This window comes from Monodelphis domestica, chromosome 8 (genome assembly GCF_027887165.1).
Source record: "Monodelphis domestica isolate mMonDom1 chromosome 8, mMonDom1.pri, whole genome shotgun sequence".
Classification (NCBI taxonomy): Eukaryota; Metazoa; Chordata; class Mammalia; order Didelphimorphia; family Didelphidae; genus Monodelphis; species Monodelphis domestica.
The window spans coordinates 163,756,719-163,773,999 of NC_077234.1; the positions used below are offsets into that span (position 1 = coordinate 163,756,719).

At 39.1% G+C, this 17,281-nt stretch overlaps 1 protein-coding gene across 1 annotated transcript in view; it reads right to left on the reverse strand.

Annotated features, from left to right (window-relative positions):
- STK24 (serine/threonine kinase 24) overlaps positions 1-15,903 on the reverse strand; it is a 151,659-nt gene extending 135,756 nt beyond the window's left edge. The window contains exon 1 of the mRNA XM_056807367.1: positions 15,315-15,903. Within this exon, the coding sequence (XP_056663345.1) occupies positions 15,315-15,356 (42 nt within the window). The 5' untranslated portion in view covers positions 15,357-15,903. The remainder of the gene's footprint in view (positions 1-15,314) is intronic.
- Positions 15,904-17,281: the final 1,378 nt, after the last annotated feature.

The following is a 17,281-nucleotide window of genomic DNA, read 5'->3' on the forward strand; positions in this document are numbered from 1 at the left end:
ACCATGGAAAAATATTCTAAATTAATTAAATGAAATTTCCTGATAAATAAAACTGTAGAATAAATTTTCAGGTACAAGAATATAATGGATTATTGGGCTGTAAGAAATGAAGAAAATAGAAGTATGGTAAATTATATATTAATACAAAATTAAGTAGAACCAGGAAAACAACATATACAAAAGTAACAATATTGTACATTAGAAGAATAATGTAAATAAAACTGTATGCTACATAATTATGACCAAACTTCAAACATCCATGAAAATATACCTTCCTCCCTTCTTTCTATATGTGTGGCAGGAGGGAAGAGCAAAAAACAATTATACATAAAATGTCATATTTGTTGATATATTGATTAATTTGCTAAAATGTCTTTTTCCTCTCTGTATTATTTGTTATAAGGAACAGTTATCTGGGGAAGAGAGGAATTTTAGATTACATAAAACAGATAAAATGTTTTAAAGAAATAAAAAAAATTTTTAATGAAAAAAATGCTACAGTTTCAAAAAAGCCAATAAATGTTCTCCAATACCTCAAAAGTTTCTGTAATTTATTAGATTAAAAAAATTATTGCAGATGAGAGAAGCAGAAAAAATAACCTAAGCAAAAGTGTCCAATTTGCAACCTCATCTTGGTAGGCTGCCAGAAGTTGCCACTTCCTTGCCAATGATAATTCACATTTCAATAGCACCTTCAGATCTGCAAAGTAATTTGTTCACAACAACCAACATGAGGTAGGTAGTAAAATCTTACCCTATGTTATAGGTGATTAAAACTGAGGCCTGGAGAGGTGAAGCCATTTGGCCAAGAACACACAGTAAATATTTGAACTGAGAACAAAACTCTCAAAGTCCATTACTGTCTTCACTAACTCAAAATCCATAAAGATTTTTTCATTGTCACTTACTGTTCTGTACATGGAATAGGGCTCAGTTTCCAAACAGACCTTTCCAACAGAATTACTAAATAATTCTTAATGCCAAGCTAGTAATATAAAGAAGTTATGACTCATTTTGCAAGTGGAAAAGTTATATAAAATTCCTGAAGTTTAGATGCCAAATATTGACTACTTGGATACCCAATGTCTCTAATAGATAAAAATTCACAATTATATGCAATTTCAAATTTTCCTTCTCCCCACAGAAACAGAATTTTAAAGACTCTTAAGAAGCACCCTGTGAATTAAAAACATTACATTCAAAAAGCATCTGACTCTTCTATAAGTTTTCTTTGGCATCAAAGTCAATACTACTATTTTTGAAGATCTGATCCAACTTTCCATTATTCCATTTGGGAGTGCCAGGACACCCTGGAGTTCATTAAAAGTATTCCTGGTTGCATCATCCAAGCTGTGGAATGCCCACAGTTGAGGGTATCATTCCCATCTGTGCCAAGTCTTAGCATTTCCCTTGCCTGCTCTCAAAGAACTCAGCTCAAAATAGTCCCTATAAGCAACACCCATATAAGGCAAGTCTATTTTGACTCAGTTCTGTACCCATCACCAATCAAAACTACTTCCCAAAGTAAAGGTGCAGCAATAAAGCACTGGAACCTAGGGAAAAAAACATGCTGGGAGATTGAACAAAAGTGCAAAAAGGGAGAGGAGTGAAAGTGCCAAAAGACAATGTCTGCCTACTTTGAAATTCTGTCCAGAGCCAGACCTCCACCAAAAAGAAACCAGTTCTCCTTTTTTTGCATCTTCCTACTCCTAGGACCCTGAATTTGTAATTCAATGCCTTTCATTTTAAAATTCAGGTAGGTGAATTCATTAATGTAGAACATCACTCCTCCAATACTTAATATACATTCTGGCTGTGCTCTACTAATGATGAACCTCTAAATTCTCATCCCTTGTCCATCAACAGGATCATCCTTGAAGCCATCATTCAAGCTTCTTAAGGCCTGCCAGGGCTTGCAATTCACTATCATAGTTTTCAAAAAACTAAAGGTCACCTTCATGGGAGGCATAGAAGAGACGGCAAAGTAGGACTTGAGTGGAGAAATTCAAGCTACATCATGGGCTATTAGTAATGAGAACTACTCTCATTTACATAACATTTAAAAGTTGAACAAAACCTCCCAACCTAACTACCATTATAGCATTGTTTCAATGGAACAGTATGTTCCAAGTTTCAAAGAATGAACTTTCAACTTGTATGAAAAAACTGGGAACTACCCCCCTTCTTCTGTCATATGAAAGCACTCTGCAGTACTATATTAAAACCCTAGTACTTAAAAAAATAAAGCACAAAATGTTAAAATTCCCAACTATAAACAAATATCAAAATTCAGATAACTAAAATTCTATATTAAGGACTTCAATAATCACTAATTAAGCCTCAGAACTGCTTGTCATTTTTTATTTTCTGCCTCTCCACTCTCTGAATGCCTAACCAAATCAAGTACCCAATGGCCTCCCCAAAAAAAGCTTAACTTATAAAAGGAGCAACAAAATAAATATGAAAATCCATTCAATCCAGGGCCTTCTGAAAATTAATTTCTCCTCTATCCAATTTTTCTATCTGTAAAAAATAGCAAGAATACTACAACTCAATGACAATAATTTACCATATAAGTTCCTTGAGGGAAGAGGCTATTTCATTTTTGTCTTCCTATTGCCAGCACCTAGCACAGTATCTGACACATAGTATTGGCTTATTCAAAACAACTTCTTTCAAAATATCCCCTTGAAGTAGGTAGTGCATTCATTATTTCTACTTTTACATAAAAGGTTTTTGAGGCTCTAGAGATGAAATGACCTGTCCACGGTCATGAAGCAACTGGGTCTTGAGTTTTATAATCTGTAAAATCAAGTAAATGACTGCCAAGGTCTCATCTTCACATTCTAACATTAGGATACAGAAACAAAAGCCTCAGCTTTCTCAGTGGAGTAGTAGTATATAAACAACAAACTGACAAGTTACATAACCATAGACAATCTCAGTCTCAGTTTCTTCATTTGTAAAAAAGGAGATAATAACTACATTAAGGGGGGAGGGGAAGGAGGGAGAGGAATATGAAAGAGGAGGGTAGAGGAAATAGTAACATTTTATAGCATGTTACTTTAAATATATTATCTAATTTTATCCTAATAAAAAATCTAGATTAATCAATAAGTATTTATTCAGTGTTTACTACGTGTCAGAAACTAGGTTAGAGGATACAAAGTAAAAAATTCAGATTCCTATCCTCAAGGAGCTTACTTCCTATGAGGGGAAATAATATATGCATATAAAGACAAGTACATAGATAATAAATACAAGCTAATTTGAGGGAGTAGAGAGGATGCAACAGCAGCTGGAGACTGGAGAGCAAAGCTTCAACACCAAGCAGGTTGGAAAAAATAAATAAGAAATGAAAATAAGAGATAAAGAATAGAGATAAATGAGAAAAAGGGATGCATCAGCATAAGATACATCAGACTGCCCTCCACCTTATTCTGGTCAAAGAAGCATCTACTAAGTCAAATCAACACAAGATGTCAAGACTTTAAGGAAGGGAGAGAATTGAATAATCACCCAATCCAACTTCTTGAATTAAAGGAAAATGGGGGGAAGGAGGGTGGCTGGGGTTGGGTAGGGCAGTGGATTGAGAGCCAGGCCTAGAGATGGGAGGTCCTAGGTTCAAATCTGACCTCAGACACTTCCCAGCTGTGTGACCCTGGACAAGTCACTTGACCCCCATTGCCTAGCCCTTACTGCTCTTTGGCCTTGGAACCAATATACAGTATAGATTCCAAGACAAAAGGTAAGGGCCTTAATAAACAAACAAATGAATGAATGAATGAATGAATGAATGAATGAATAGATAGGTAGATAGATAAATAAATAGATAAATATGGAAACAGGTTCAGAGGTTAAGTGCTTTGCCCAAATCATCTAACCAGTAGCAGAGACAAAATTAGAAGCCAGGTCTCTTAACTTCCATACAGTACCACTAAATTCTCAAAACTCCAAGACTTTTTTAAAAATTGCAGTATATTTTAAAAATAAATTTCATTTCATGCCTCCTAGAACCTCATCTATTATCATCCAAGGTCATGCACTGGCAGAAAACTAATGGTTGTAGGTCAAGGTGGCTACTCTGTAGTTGCACTAAGATTACCAGTATGATTTCACCTATAGATTTCAATTATAGTTTGACTACAACTTCACATATAAATACAGATAGTCTTAGAAGTAGGCCATGAAGCTTGATTATACTTCACATAGGCAATTTTTTGTTTTGGAAACAACCTGACTTACTTTAAAAGTTACAAAGATAGATTCAGAGATTTTCATCAATGAGAAGGAAAAAATAGGTCAAATGGAATCTCTGATAACTGGCATTCTTGATACATTTAAAACCACCTCATCCACCCACTCACACCCCCTCCCACATCTATGGAACAGATCCTTGGTTTCCCATGAATTTAAAAAGCAACCAAAGCATTTTGTTAATGACAAAGAGTGAACACCTATAAAAGGTTACATTTTCCAAAAAAAAAAATGAGAAAAATGAATTAATGAATGAGTGAAGTTGTTTAACATTAGAATTGAGACTGGCATAAATAGCCAGAGTCCAATACTGAAGTACTACAGGCCTCTGACCTGTTAGCTATTTATTTTTTCCCCAAAACCAAGAATTTATATCCTTTTGAAACCTCAGTAAGAGGAAAATACAAAGCATCTAAATAAGCATTATAAAGACAAAAAAAAATCAATACAACCAAGAGGAGAATTAGTTGAGCCACTGACTTCAGGGCCAGAGAAGCTAACATTCATTCATAAAGGAGGGGAAATGTGCTACTGTGCATGTACGAGCTTGGAGAAAAGGCAGTAACAGAAAAGGCTCTCCTCTTAAGCTGAAAGAAAGTAGAGAAGGGAAGAGAACCACAGCACATGTACATGCAATTCCAAAAACCGCACTACCTTGTGTAACCTTGGGCAAGTCACTTAGCTTCCCCAAGCCTCAGTTCCTCAGATTACCTGAGATCCCTTCCAGCTCTGTATCTCTAATCCTAAATAAATATAAAGTACATACAAGTTAAGGGATGTCCTCTACTGCTAATACAGAGATCTATCTCTTTCTTTCCCTTTTATTGGGGGGGGGGGGGGGCATTGAGAGGCTGAGGAGGGAGAGTACAGTGTAACAGTACTAGAGGAAAATCCGCCCTGGAGGTTTCAAATTAAATAGCAAAACAAAGTGCACACTGATGCAATTAGAAAAAACAACTGCAAGTAATATTACAGCACAAACTGTACAAAAAATGTCCTAAGGAAGTAGACAGAGTAGGATGGGTCCTTTGCAAGACATTTTGAAGGGATGAGTCAGAAGCTGAACCTTAGAAAAGGGAATGGAAATGACTTTGCCTATATAAAGCCAGAGAAAATTCTAGCTGTGTATAAGTTGCAGAGATGATGGTGTAGTGGCAAAAAAAGGAAAAATCTTCTTTGAATCCTGGCTTTTTCTACCAGTACCTGGTGACCATGAACAAGTTTATAGCCCTATTTGGGGTTCACTTTCCTCCTTATCTGTAAAATGAAGAAGGTGGATTTAGAGGATTTCTAAAATCCTTCTCCAGCTTTAAATCCTATACTTCAAAACTGTTCTGGCTTTGGGTAGAAGAAAGTGGAATTAAAAAGAAGTAAGAAGATGAGGTCCAAATACTGAGTTGGGAAGACTCAAGGCTAGAGTTTATATCTGACTTGAAGAGACAGCAGGAAAGCACCAGAGGCTTCTGAGAAGGGGTGGTTATGAAAAACTGTTCTGACTACTTATGAAGGACAGACTGGAGCAAAGGTTACTAATTCAGAAGCAGCTGACTTACACCAGGATGATGGCAGTGGAAATGGAGAAAGAGGCAAATCCATGAGGACTTTCTAAGTAAAATTCAACAGATTTGTATGACTAATACAGCCAACCCATCTGGTCAGGAATAAGTACCAAGATATAAAAAGCCACAAAGCAGGTCAGCTATGTGACAAAGCTAACAGAACCATTAGAAATAAACAAATCAAGAAGATGGTAAATTGATAGCCTTGAACTTGACAAGTCTCAATGAATACTATTGGTCTCAATCTCTTTTTCTTGAGATCTTCACCTAAGTACAAGCTGATCCTGAAGGAAACAGGGTCTACCCTATGACTGCTACTGAGATCATACCACAAATGGGTCTTTGAAGAAAAATGGCATAAAATTTACCAAGTGGAAATGTAAATGCTCTCAGTACAAAAGGCAATTAACTTTGAAAAAAGTTATATATTCAAAAAATGACATTAAGAATAGTTTAACAGCAAAATTGGAATTCAAACCACTTTTCCTACTAATTGATACATTTTAACAGAGAAATATTAGAGGGATAACTTCAAATACAAAAAATACCTAAAGGTACACACTAGTAAATTAGTCTTTTAGTCTTGGATACCTTTTCCCCCACAAGTCCCAGGAAACTGATGTTGTGATAAGGCACAGCAATATTCAAATTATAACAGTTCCCTTCATCAAGATTTCAGGTAATATTTTATAAACTTAAATAAACCACAGTAGACATCTAGAGACAAATATGATAAGGTAGAGCTACATGGGCTATAGAATAACAATGTACACCAATGCCAGGTCTAAGAGCTTCCTATTTCCACTCAACCATTTTATCACTACTAGAGTCCACTGGGTTATGCAAAGCAAGCAAATCACACATCCTGGGGGATATTATTATTCATAAGAAGTGTCAATTTTTATTTTTTTTTTTGCTCAGTATTCCTGCTAACAAACAGAACCATGGTATACTGGGAAGATTTGGGCTCCAGTTCTGCCTCTGGTATATACTGGCTGTATCTCTGTGCAAACTGCTTAATCTATTGATGTTTCAGGCAACTCTTTTTTTTTCATTTTATTTTATTTTACATTAATTTATTTAGTCAATTTAGAACATTATTCCTTGGTTACAATAACCAATTATTTCCCTCCCTCCCCTCCACCCACCCTTCCTGAAGTCGACCCGCAATTTCATTGGGTATTACTTGTGTCCTTGATCAGAACCTAGTTCCATGTTGTTGGTGTTTGCATTAGGATGTTCATTTAGAGTCTACACCCCCAGTCATATCCCCCTGGATCCATGTGATCAAGCAGTTGTTTTTTTCTGTGTTTTTATTCCTACAGTGTTTTTCTCTGAATGTGGATAGTGGTTTTTCTCATAGATCCCTTCAGGTTGATCATGATCACTGCATTGCCACTAATGGAGAAGTCCATTACATTCGATTGTACCACAGTGTATCAGTCTGTGTACAATGTTCTCCTGGTTTTGCTCCTTTCACTCTGCATCAGTCTGTGTATAATGTTCTCCTGGTTCTGCTCCTTTTGCTCTGCATCAATTCCTGGAGGTCATTCCAGTTCATATGGAATTCCTCCAGTTTATTATTCCTTTTAGCACAATAGTATTCCATCACCAACATATACCACAATTTGTTCAGCCATTCCCCAATTGAAGGGTATCCCCTCATTTTCCAATTTTTTGCCACCACAAAAAGCACAGCTATGAATATTCTTGTACAGGTCTTTTTCCTTATGATCTCTTTGGGGTAAAAACCCAGCAGTGCTATGGCTGGATCAAAGGGCAGACAGTCTTTTATCGCCCTTTGGGCATAGTTCCAAATTGCCCTCCAGAATGATTGGATCAATTCACAACTCCACCAGCAATGAATTAATGTCTGGACTTTGCCACATCCCCTCCAGCATTCATTACTTTCCTTTGCTTTCAAGTTAGCCAGTCTGCTAGGTGTGAGGTGGTACCTCAGAGTTGTTTTGATTTGCATCTCTCTGATTATAAGAGATTTCGAACACTTTTTCATGTGCTTATTAATAGTTTTGATTTCTTTAACTGAAAATTGCCTATTCATGTCCCTTGCCCATTTATCAATTGGAGAATGGCTTGATTTTTTGTACAATCCGTTTAGTTCTTTATTAATTTGAGTAAGTAGACCTTTGTCAGAGGTTTTGTTTTTTTTTTTATGAAGATTGTTTCTCAATTTGTTGCTTCCCTTCTATTCAGGAAACTCTTAAAGAACTGCACTGGCAGTTTCCTCTTCTTTGCAAGTTCCCAAAGTTAGTAAACTCACAGGGCTAGTCCCTTTCAGGACCTTGGTAGAGATGTTCACTAGAATGTTCACCTTTAGCACTTTCCCAATCCACAGACCTCAGAGTTTCTTCCTTTTGTAAGCAAGCAAAAGCTAATCTTGTTTTATAATCTATCCCCAAGTTAATAGGAGAGCAATATTCAGTTAGGAGAGCAATATTCAGTTAAGATAGGAAGCCAATCTTATACAGTCTCACATCAGATACTATGCAAGCATTTTCTTATTCCTTAACCAATGCAAATATTCAAATATGCATACAAACTCCACGGCACAACTTAGATATAGAAAGAAAATATGGTTCAATAATTGTGAATCTACTCTGTAATACTGGAATAACAATTCAAAACTGACCTCCACTAGGACTGGATGGGAGCCCTTCTATGACACAGTAATTTTGTGTTTAAGCATGCAAAAAGTCCACCTTAGAATAAGTCAGGAGTGCTCTGCTCTCCATAGATAAAGAGTCTCGGGCTTATCAAGCACACAACTCTGTGATGGAAAAATTTCCCAAATGAAGAACCAGATATTTCAGAAAACCCTTGGGACATTAGCCTAGCTTCAGATTACAACTGAAATGAATGAAACAACTTTTTTAACTATGAGGAAGAAGAGAATCATCAACATGTTCCTTCTTTTGGATTCTCCTTTTTTCACTGCCTCAGTGTCCAATACAGTGTTTATATATATAGCAGATATACATTAAATGCCTGCCATATTGGAAAAAGTCTGCTACAACCTGAGGTCCAGTATCAAAACAACACCTGCTCTTAATTCAAGAGCTTCACTTTGTTAGCTACTATCCATAGAAACTCACAAATTAACTAAAATTAGAAAGTTAGAAACAAACCCTAGCAACCTAGAAAAATCATTTTCTATCTACAATGCCAATCTTTACTCGGTGTATGCCTCCTACAGTGATTGGCATAAGACAGACATTCAACACCTGTTGAATAGCACCCTTAAAACACAAATCTCACCATATTACAACTCCACACAAAAATTTTCATGTATTCAACCTTCTTGTCTCCAAGACAGAGGTTCTCAACCTAGGGTCTAGAGATAGATTCCAAGGAATCTGTTAGCTTGGATGGGGGGGAGAGGGGAATACATCTTTATTATCACTCTTCTTTGGTGTTCTTTATAATCCTAGGTATTTTATTTTATGGACTTTAAAACATTATCCTGTAAAATAGTTCACTGCCAAAGGAGTCCATGACAAAAAATGTTAAGAACTCCTGCTTCAGGATAAAATACAAAACACAGTTTAGAATTTAAAATACAGTTTCCATCTAACTTTCCACTCTTCTCTATATTTTGCCTCTCCATTCCACTCCAACTGACCTATTTCCCATCTATGTTCCATTCTGTAACTGCAGCTTTCCAAGGCTATCTCCCATATCTGGACCGTGCTACTTACTTGGACTCTCTAGCTTCCTAAAAAGCACAGTTTGTGTGCCATTTCCTATTTTAGAAATATTCCTATTACTGATCCTGTCTAACCATCTACCTCCCAAGTATTAGTGTTCTCAAACTCTTGCAATTATTCTGTTACTTGGGGGAGAGGAGGGGATTAGTTATTTAATTATGTGCATGCTGTACTGTCAGAGAACCTAAATTCTTTAAGGGTAGAAAATGCTTCATTTTTGTAGTTAAACTACATTGCCAAGTCTTGCCTGATTCTATTTCTGGGACATTTTTTACATCCACATCATTTCTACTCTGAATATCACCAAGTTGATTCAGGTATTCAATACTTATCACCTGAACTAATGGAGTAGCCTTTCAACTGATCTGTCTTCCCTTTGGGAGCCTCTCAAATCTCTCCAACTTCCATCATTCCTTCTGCTACAGTCAAAATATTCTTCCTATAAAAGTTCTTTTTATGGTGGCATTGTGGAATTGGAAAATGAGGGAATGTCCATCAAATGGGGAATGGCTGAATAAGTTGTGGCATATAACTGTAACTGTGCTAAAAATAAATGATGAGCAGGATAATTTCAGAAAAACCTGAAAAAGACTTACACAGACAAAAGTGAAGTGAGCAGAACCAGAGCATTGTACACAGTAACAGCAATATTGTACAATGATTAACTGTGAATGACTTAGTTATTCTCAGCAAGGCAATGATACAACAGTTCTGAAGGATTTATAATGAAATATGGTAACTTCCCTCAGAAAAAGAATTGATGGAGTCTGAATGTAGATCAAAGCATATTTTTCACTTCATTTTCCTCATAAATTTTTTATATATCTTCTTCTACAATATGTCCAATATGGAAATGTTTTACATTATATCACATGTATAACCTATATTGAATTTCTTTCTATCTCAGGGAGGGGGGAAAGAAGAAAAGAGAATTTGGAACTTAAAATTTTATAAAACTAATATTAAATTTTATTTTTACATGTAATTGGGAATAAAATATTAAAAGAAAAAAATAATCTTCTTAATTCCAAGGTCAGAATCCTCCCTACTCCTTTGATTCAAAGACTTTCATGACTCCTCATTACTTATACTCAAAACTCCTTATACTAATATACAACCTATCTCTTTAGCATTGTTTAATAATGGTAGTTTCCATTTATAGAGCTTTATGGTTTATAATATTCTCTGTACAGTAGCTCATTGGATCCTAACAAGTCTGTGAGGTAAGAAATATGATTACTACTCCATTTTATAATGAGGAAACAGGCTGGGAAAGGCTAAGTGACTTGTCTATAGTCACAAAATTAAGTATCACACAAGTTACACAAGTTTTCTGAGTCCATTTTCAGGACTCTTTCCACAATCCTGAACTTATTTCATATTTCTGCCCTTCATGCACTCTATGTTCCAGCGAAAACGGATGCCTAGCAGTTCTTTTCTATCACTCTTGCCCTCTCCTGTCTTTATAGTTAACAAACACTAGCCCAACTGAACAGAATCTGCACCCATCTCCCATTCCAACAGCAGACAATTTGCATAGTCTGCCCCAAGGACTCTCTTCCTTAAAACCTAGCTCAGGGGGGCTGCAGGATGGCTCAGTGGGGACTGAGAGCTAGGCCTAGAGGAGTTCCTGAGCCCCAATGTGGCCTTAGGTACTTCCTAGCTATGTGACCCTAAACTAGTCACTTAATCCCCATTGCCTACCTCTCACTACTCTTCTGCCTTGGAACCAATGATTCTAAGAAGGAAGTTATGGATTTAAAAAATAAAAAGATAAAAACCCAGCTCAGATGCCACTTCCTCCAAGAAGCCTTGACTGATTTCCTCAGCTACTACTACTACAGAAGTAACCACTCCCTAAGTCTTTCTTCTGTCTTAATGCATTCTAAATCACAGCCTATAACTGTGATAAACCTATATAGAGTCTATATCTGTGATATAGTACAGTTCTACTATAGCTCTTTGTGCATTTGCTCTAAAACTCAAGAAGTTTGCCATCTAAACCCATCACTGTATACCATAGTACACTGATCATGATAGACTCCTAAAACTTGAATTGAATGTTTAAGAAAAATATTGCAAATATACAAATAAATTGGAGAGTTTATAGTATTAAACACTTTTCTTTTCAAAATTCAGCTTTAGAACTTGGGTAATTATAGCCCAAAATGAAGTAAAAAACAACCTACTCTTCCACCTACCTACAGTTTCAAATCTACATCAGATACCAAAAACCTTACACCCAACATCTAATCAGAGGTAAAGAGAAGGGGGAAGGGATGAGGCCTCATAGGTAGTATAGAGAATTACAGACTAGCCTGTGCAATGGCAAGTGGCCAGCTACTTCTTTAATTTAACCATCTATTTACCCACACCATTAATAAAAATTAGCTCTCCTTAAAGAGACTTCTATTAGTGGTAGGAGTTGCTGTTTTAATTGGAAAAAGGTGTAGCATTAATTATGAAGGGAAAATATTTTTCTTATTTTCTTTCTCAAATAAAGAAATATAAACAAATACTAAGGTACACAGATGCCTCCATAAAAACATTGGCAATTCTAAGCTCATTCGAAAAATGTCATAACTTTGAATAACTTTCCTATCATGACATTTTTTCATGTCTTTTCAAAAACAGAAAACAAAATTTTTTCATTATACAATAACAAAGAAAAATAATTCTTGTTTACTCCTAAGGCAAGGGAAGACCAAACAAAAAATTTTTACCTGTTTAAGAAAAAATTTTCTTGACAGTATCCCTCTTACACAGTTGCTGATACTCAAGTCAAATTATTCCAAAATTTTATATTTAGAAGTCTCAATATCCAAGTTTCAAAGAAGTTTTTCCTATTCCAACCTATTTCTCGAAAATAAAATCCTACTATCAACATCTAATACATAAATGGGCCACTTTTCTAATTTCTAAGCATCTGAGAAAATCAGTTTTGAGATGGTGTAGCATCTGATATTACCATATAGAAACTAGTCAACATGAAATGCCTCCTTATTTATTTTATTATGAGAAACCTTTCTTGTTTCACTGGTTAGGTAACATTCAATGCCACATAGTTCACCCATCAAAATTAAAGCAAATTAAAAGCTTCAACCCTTTTTCAATACAAAAAGTTTTATTGACATGTAAAAAATGTCACTTATTTATTTAGATGCAATAGCATAATTAATTTCACTGAATCAAGTGTTTTAAAGGCAGTTTCACAACATCCACTGTTACCACCTTCGCTTTTATTCCTCAACACACAAAGCTAAAATACAACTGAAAAATGCAGCTGTTATCAACCAGCAACTGCATATAATTTTTTTTTTTAATTTGAAATCTCCAAAATGAAAGTGTTTCTTGTGAACACAGCTGAGGCTTTTAATTTCCTTTTAAAAACAAACCAAAAACCCCCAAAGACTTTGAAGAATGGTATAATCACAATTCCATTTACTGTGCACCTAATATACAGAGCACTGTGCTTAGAAATAATGACACAAATAAGTGACAGTTACAGACCTTAAAGTTTATAAAGTGTTTTTCTCACAACCACCAAAAGCATTATTATTCTGATTTTACAGATAAGGAAAAGGAGGCCCAGAGAATATAAGCAACTTCCTACTCAGCAAGTAAGAGTACAAATTGAGGTTTAAACTCAAAAGTTACCAACTATGTAGCCTGGGCTCTTTCTAATTAGCAAGAGAAGGAATTCTTAACCTTTTTTGTGTTTTTTGGCAGGCTGGTGAAATCTAGAGAGGTTTTTCTCAGAAAAATGTTTTTGAATCATAAAATCAAAATCAAAGAATTACAAAGGAAATAAATTATATTGAAATACATCTACCAAAATATTTTAGAAATCAAGCTGGCATCCTCCTGCCCTAAAAGGTCTAGCACCTTCCCAAAAAGAATTCACAATGTAATAAGAAGGTTAAGTTCAGTACACAAATAACTAAAGCATAAGGGAGAATGTTAAGCCCATTAGAAAGGTACAAAGTGTCATGGGGCTGTTCTCTGGCCAGAAGATTATTGGCTGGCAGTCTACAAATTGCTTAGGAACAGGGATGAATCCCTAAGGACTGGTCACCAAAAATATTTATGCAAAACTGTAAAGCCATGTTGGTTAATTTTAAGAAAAAAATCATTACACTAAGTTTATATTAATTTGATAGTGTTTTGCACTTCATTTTTGGCAAAAAAAAATGTGAAAACAAAGATGTTATGTGAGGATGGGAATTTTACACCCTGATAATTCTGAAGTTATTTATTCACTTTAAAATAGTATACTTATGGAAGTATGAGGGGGCTATTTATAAAGGGCATCCCAAAAGTCTTGAGGTTGTTTGAAACTGCACTTGGACTTTTAGCAAAACCTTGTATGTCAAATGGCCTAACAGTTCACAACTGGATAAAAACTGCTCCAAAATATGTACTTTTTGGTCAGAATACTGGAAAATATCAGCATAAAGGTCATTGGGAGAACTAAAACCAAATTTATGAAAACAGGAAGTAAACCTATATAGAGAGAATATATGGATTATATATGTAAAGTCCATATATTCTCTTACATATATTTACACACGCACACACATATTGTGGTCTGGAATTTGTTTCTGAGAGACAGAGGTTAGAATCTGCGTAACAAGTAAGCTAGTATCCACAATAGCCTCCTTTCTGGCTTTTTAAAAGGAAGTCGTCACCTTTAAGCTTCTCTCCAACACTGACATCAAAAGAGTATCAAAACAAGTTCCTCCAAGTTTACTGCTTTAATATTATGTCAACTCAAACCTACTCTATCTGCAAAGCTGGGTTAAAAAAAAAAAACACTCCCAATCCGCATTCGCTATCTCCAGGCAGCCTTCACCCCTTCCTCTCCAGGCTAGGGCCCCTCAGCTGAAACAGCGAATGAGTAGTACAAGGAAGACTGGTCTAGACCTGTTCGTTCTCCTTTCTTCCTCCCCGTCCTCCCAAGTTCACAGAACGCACCCCCCTGCGTCTACCCCTGTTTCCCACTTCAATCCTGAGAAACTGGGGTGTTTCCACCTCGAACCCCATATTAAAACAGAGGGCCTCCAAGGGCATTTCTTGACATCACTTCTCCCCAGAGCCAGGGCTGGACGTGCAAGGGCTCCAGGGTGAAAAAGAGTTTGGGGAGGGGTAAGAGAGAGCGCACAGCCCCTTCCACCACTATAGAGCCCTCCCGGGAGGCTAGGTTGAACGGTCTCTCAGCGAAGCCTGGGCCACGTTCACGTCCACAGCCCCCGCGCAGTGCAGGTCAGGAGGACCCTCTTCTTCTCCTTCACTTCCTCCTCCTCCCTCACTCGGCAGGGCAGCGTGTCCGGGTGCACGGAGTCTACCAGACCTCGCCCTCCCCGAATCCCTCCACCCAGCCCGGGGAAAAGCTCGGGGACGGGGGGGGCGGTCCAGGGGGCGGGATCAGGCTCGCCAGAGCCTTCCACCACCACCACCCCTGGAAGTAAGGAGGGGAGGTCGTGTCGGTGTTTACCGAGCGAAGTTTTGGATAGTGTTCCCCCTTCTTCCCCTAATCCACATTCACATATACACACAAACACTAATATATACATACACTCACACTTTCATATTAATATTCCCACAATCACACACTAGCACTCACACAAACTCACACATACCTACTCATTATCTTACACACTACCTACACAGACATTACTCATACGCTCACACTCTCACACATTCAATCACACTTAAAGACACACTCATATTCGCTCCCCGCCTCTCCCGCCCCGGCGGCGGCGGTAGCTCTCACCTGCATCCCGGGAAGGCCCGGTTGCACAGGCGAGTGAGCCATGGCTGCACCGCCGCTCCGGACGGGCCAGGCCGGGCCGGGCCCCTTCCCCGCGGCGGTGGCGGCGGCAGGCGGATTGGACGAGGAGCAGAACGGGCGGGCGGTGGCGGCGGCCTGCCCAGTTCGGCACCCCCCACGCTCGTCCCAGCTGGGGCGGCGGAGGCTCGGGGGACTCAAGGTTCAGCGGCGCGCAGCTCCATGCACGACGGTCGGGCGGCGGGGGCCAGAGCAGCAGCAACAGAACCTCCTCCTCTTCTTCCTCCTCCTCCTGGGCTGGCAGAGGCGGCGGCGGCGGCGGCGGCTCCTTCCGGGATCTCCGGGGCGGCCGCGGGACGCTCGGCTACTCCCCACGCACACCCAGCCAGGAGCCGTGTCCGCCCCGCCCAGGGCAGCAGCAGCAGCCCCCGCCCCCGCCCCAGCCTCCGCCTCCTCCCCCCGGCCGGCCCCGGGGTGTGGGATCCCCCCGCCCGGTGTTTCCGGGAGAGGGAGGCGGCCTCAGATAGAGAACCGGCCTCGGCAACCCGAGTCCACAGCCGCGAGAGCTCTGCACCTTCCGGGGCCTCGGGCGGGGGCGGGGGCGGGCTCCTTCGAGGGGAGGAGCCCTCGCGGCCGCCGCCGACGCTGATTGGGCTCCGGGAGGGTCAGGGAGGGAGGAAAAGGGGCGACGCGACGGCGGCCGGGTCAACTACCCCTACCCTTACCCCTACTCCTACCCTTCTTCCTCTCCCGAGAAGGGAGACGAGGCAGGGAAATTTGTTGGAGGGAGCGTTTCTTTGCAGTCTTGGGTCACCAGAACCTAGGGATGGCCACGGGGGTCGGACTTTCAGTCCACAACCCCTGGACCAGAGTACCCAAAGAGACTAACTCAACCTGGTCTGGGAGGAGGAAGCGATTAGCCTTTACACCAACTCTTTTAATTTCCCCGTGCCCTTCCCCCACTCCCCCACTCCAATTCATCAGCTGTCACGCTGTTACTAGTTGAGCTAAAGAAATCTTCTCCATAGAAATAAGTAGTCCTTCACAGGATACCCCAAACTAATCCGAGATGCAGGCGGGGGCGGGGGGGGAAGGAAATACAATAGAGTGGCCGGTCCATGCTCCCACGGTCAGATGGGCTTTCCAGCCTGAACAGAAAAGAGAAACAGAGAAGGAATCTCTAGAGGGACGTTACTGCTGGAAACTCAATGATGGCCACAGCTTGGAAGCATTAAACACAGCTGACACCACGACTACTGACAAAAAGTGACATTTCTGGATTCCTGCATCTCTGGTCTCTGGACCCAGGCAAGAGTCCACCCACAAGCGTGGGAAGGGAAGGGAAGTAAATGGGAGAGAGGAGGGGAGTATAGAGTACAAGAAAGAAATAATAAGCTCGAACGTATGGAGCTGCTCAGGAAAATCTAAAGCATTTTCCCCTGAACAACAAACGTTGAGAGGAAGGGAATACAAATATATTATTCTTATCCCCATTTTACAAAGATCTTTCATTAAGATGCTACTTGGTCTCAGTAGCAATGGAGGCCAGAACGTCTGCCGCCAACCCTAATGTTCTGTCCGCTACATCATACTGCCCACTAATGCTCTGCTTTTGATCCCATGTAACCTTTATACCTAATTGAACCCACTTTCAGGAGCTTCTTACTCTCAGTCCCTTGATCCTGAAACCTTTAGTCACCTTTGTAACTGGAGTGTGAAATAAGGGTCCAGCAGCCAATAGTAGAGTGAATCAAAGGAAATTTATTCCTTCCTTCATTTCTTTCTCTCTCTTTAGTCCCTTCTTATTAAAAGTGAAATAATCAGCAGGTCCTGAGGCTTCTCTTTGGTCCCACCATAGTGCAAACAACACAAAAGTTATAGGATCGTTACCAGTCAATTAAAGAGAAAGATTTCATTGCCTATTTCCCCTATCAGCTTCTTACCTTACAGAA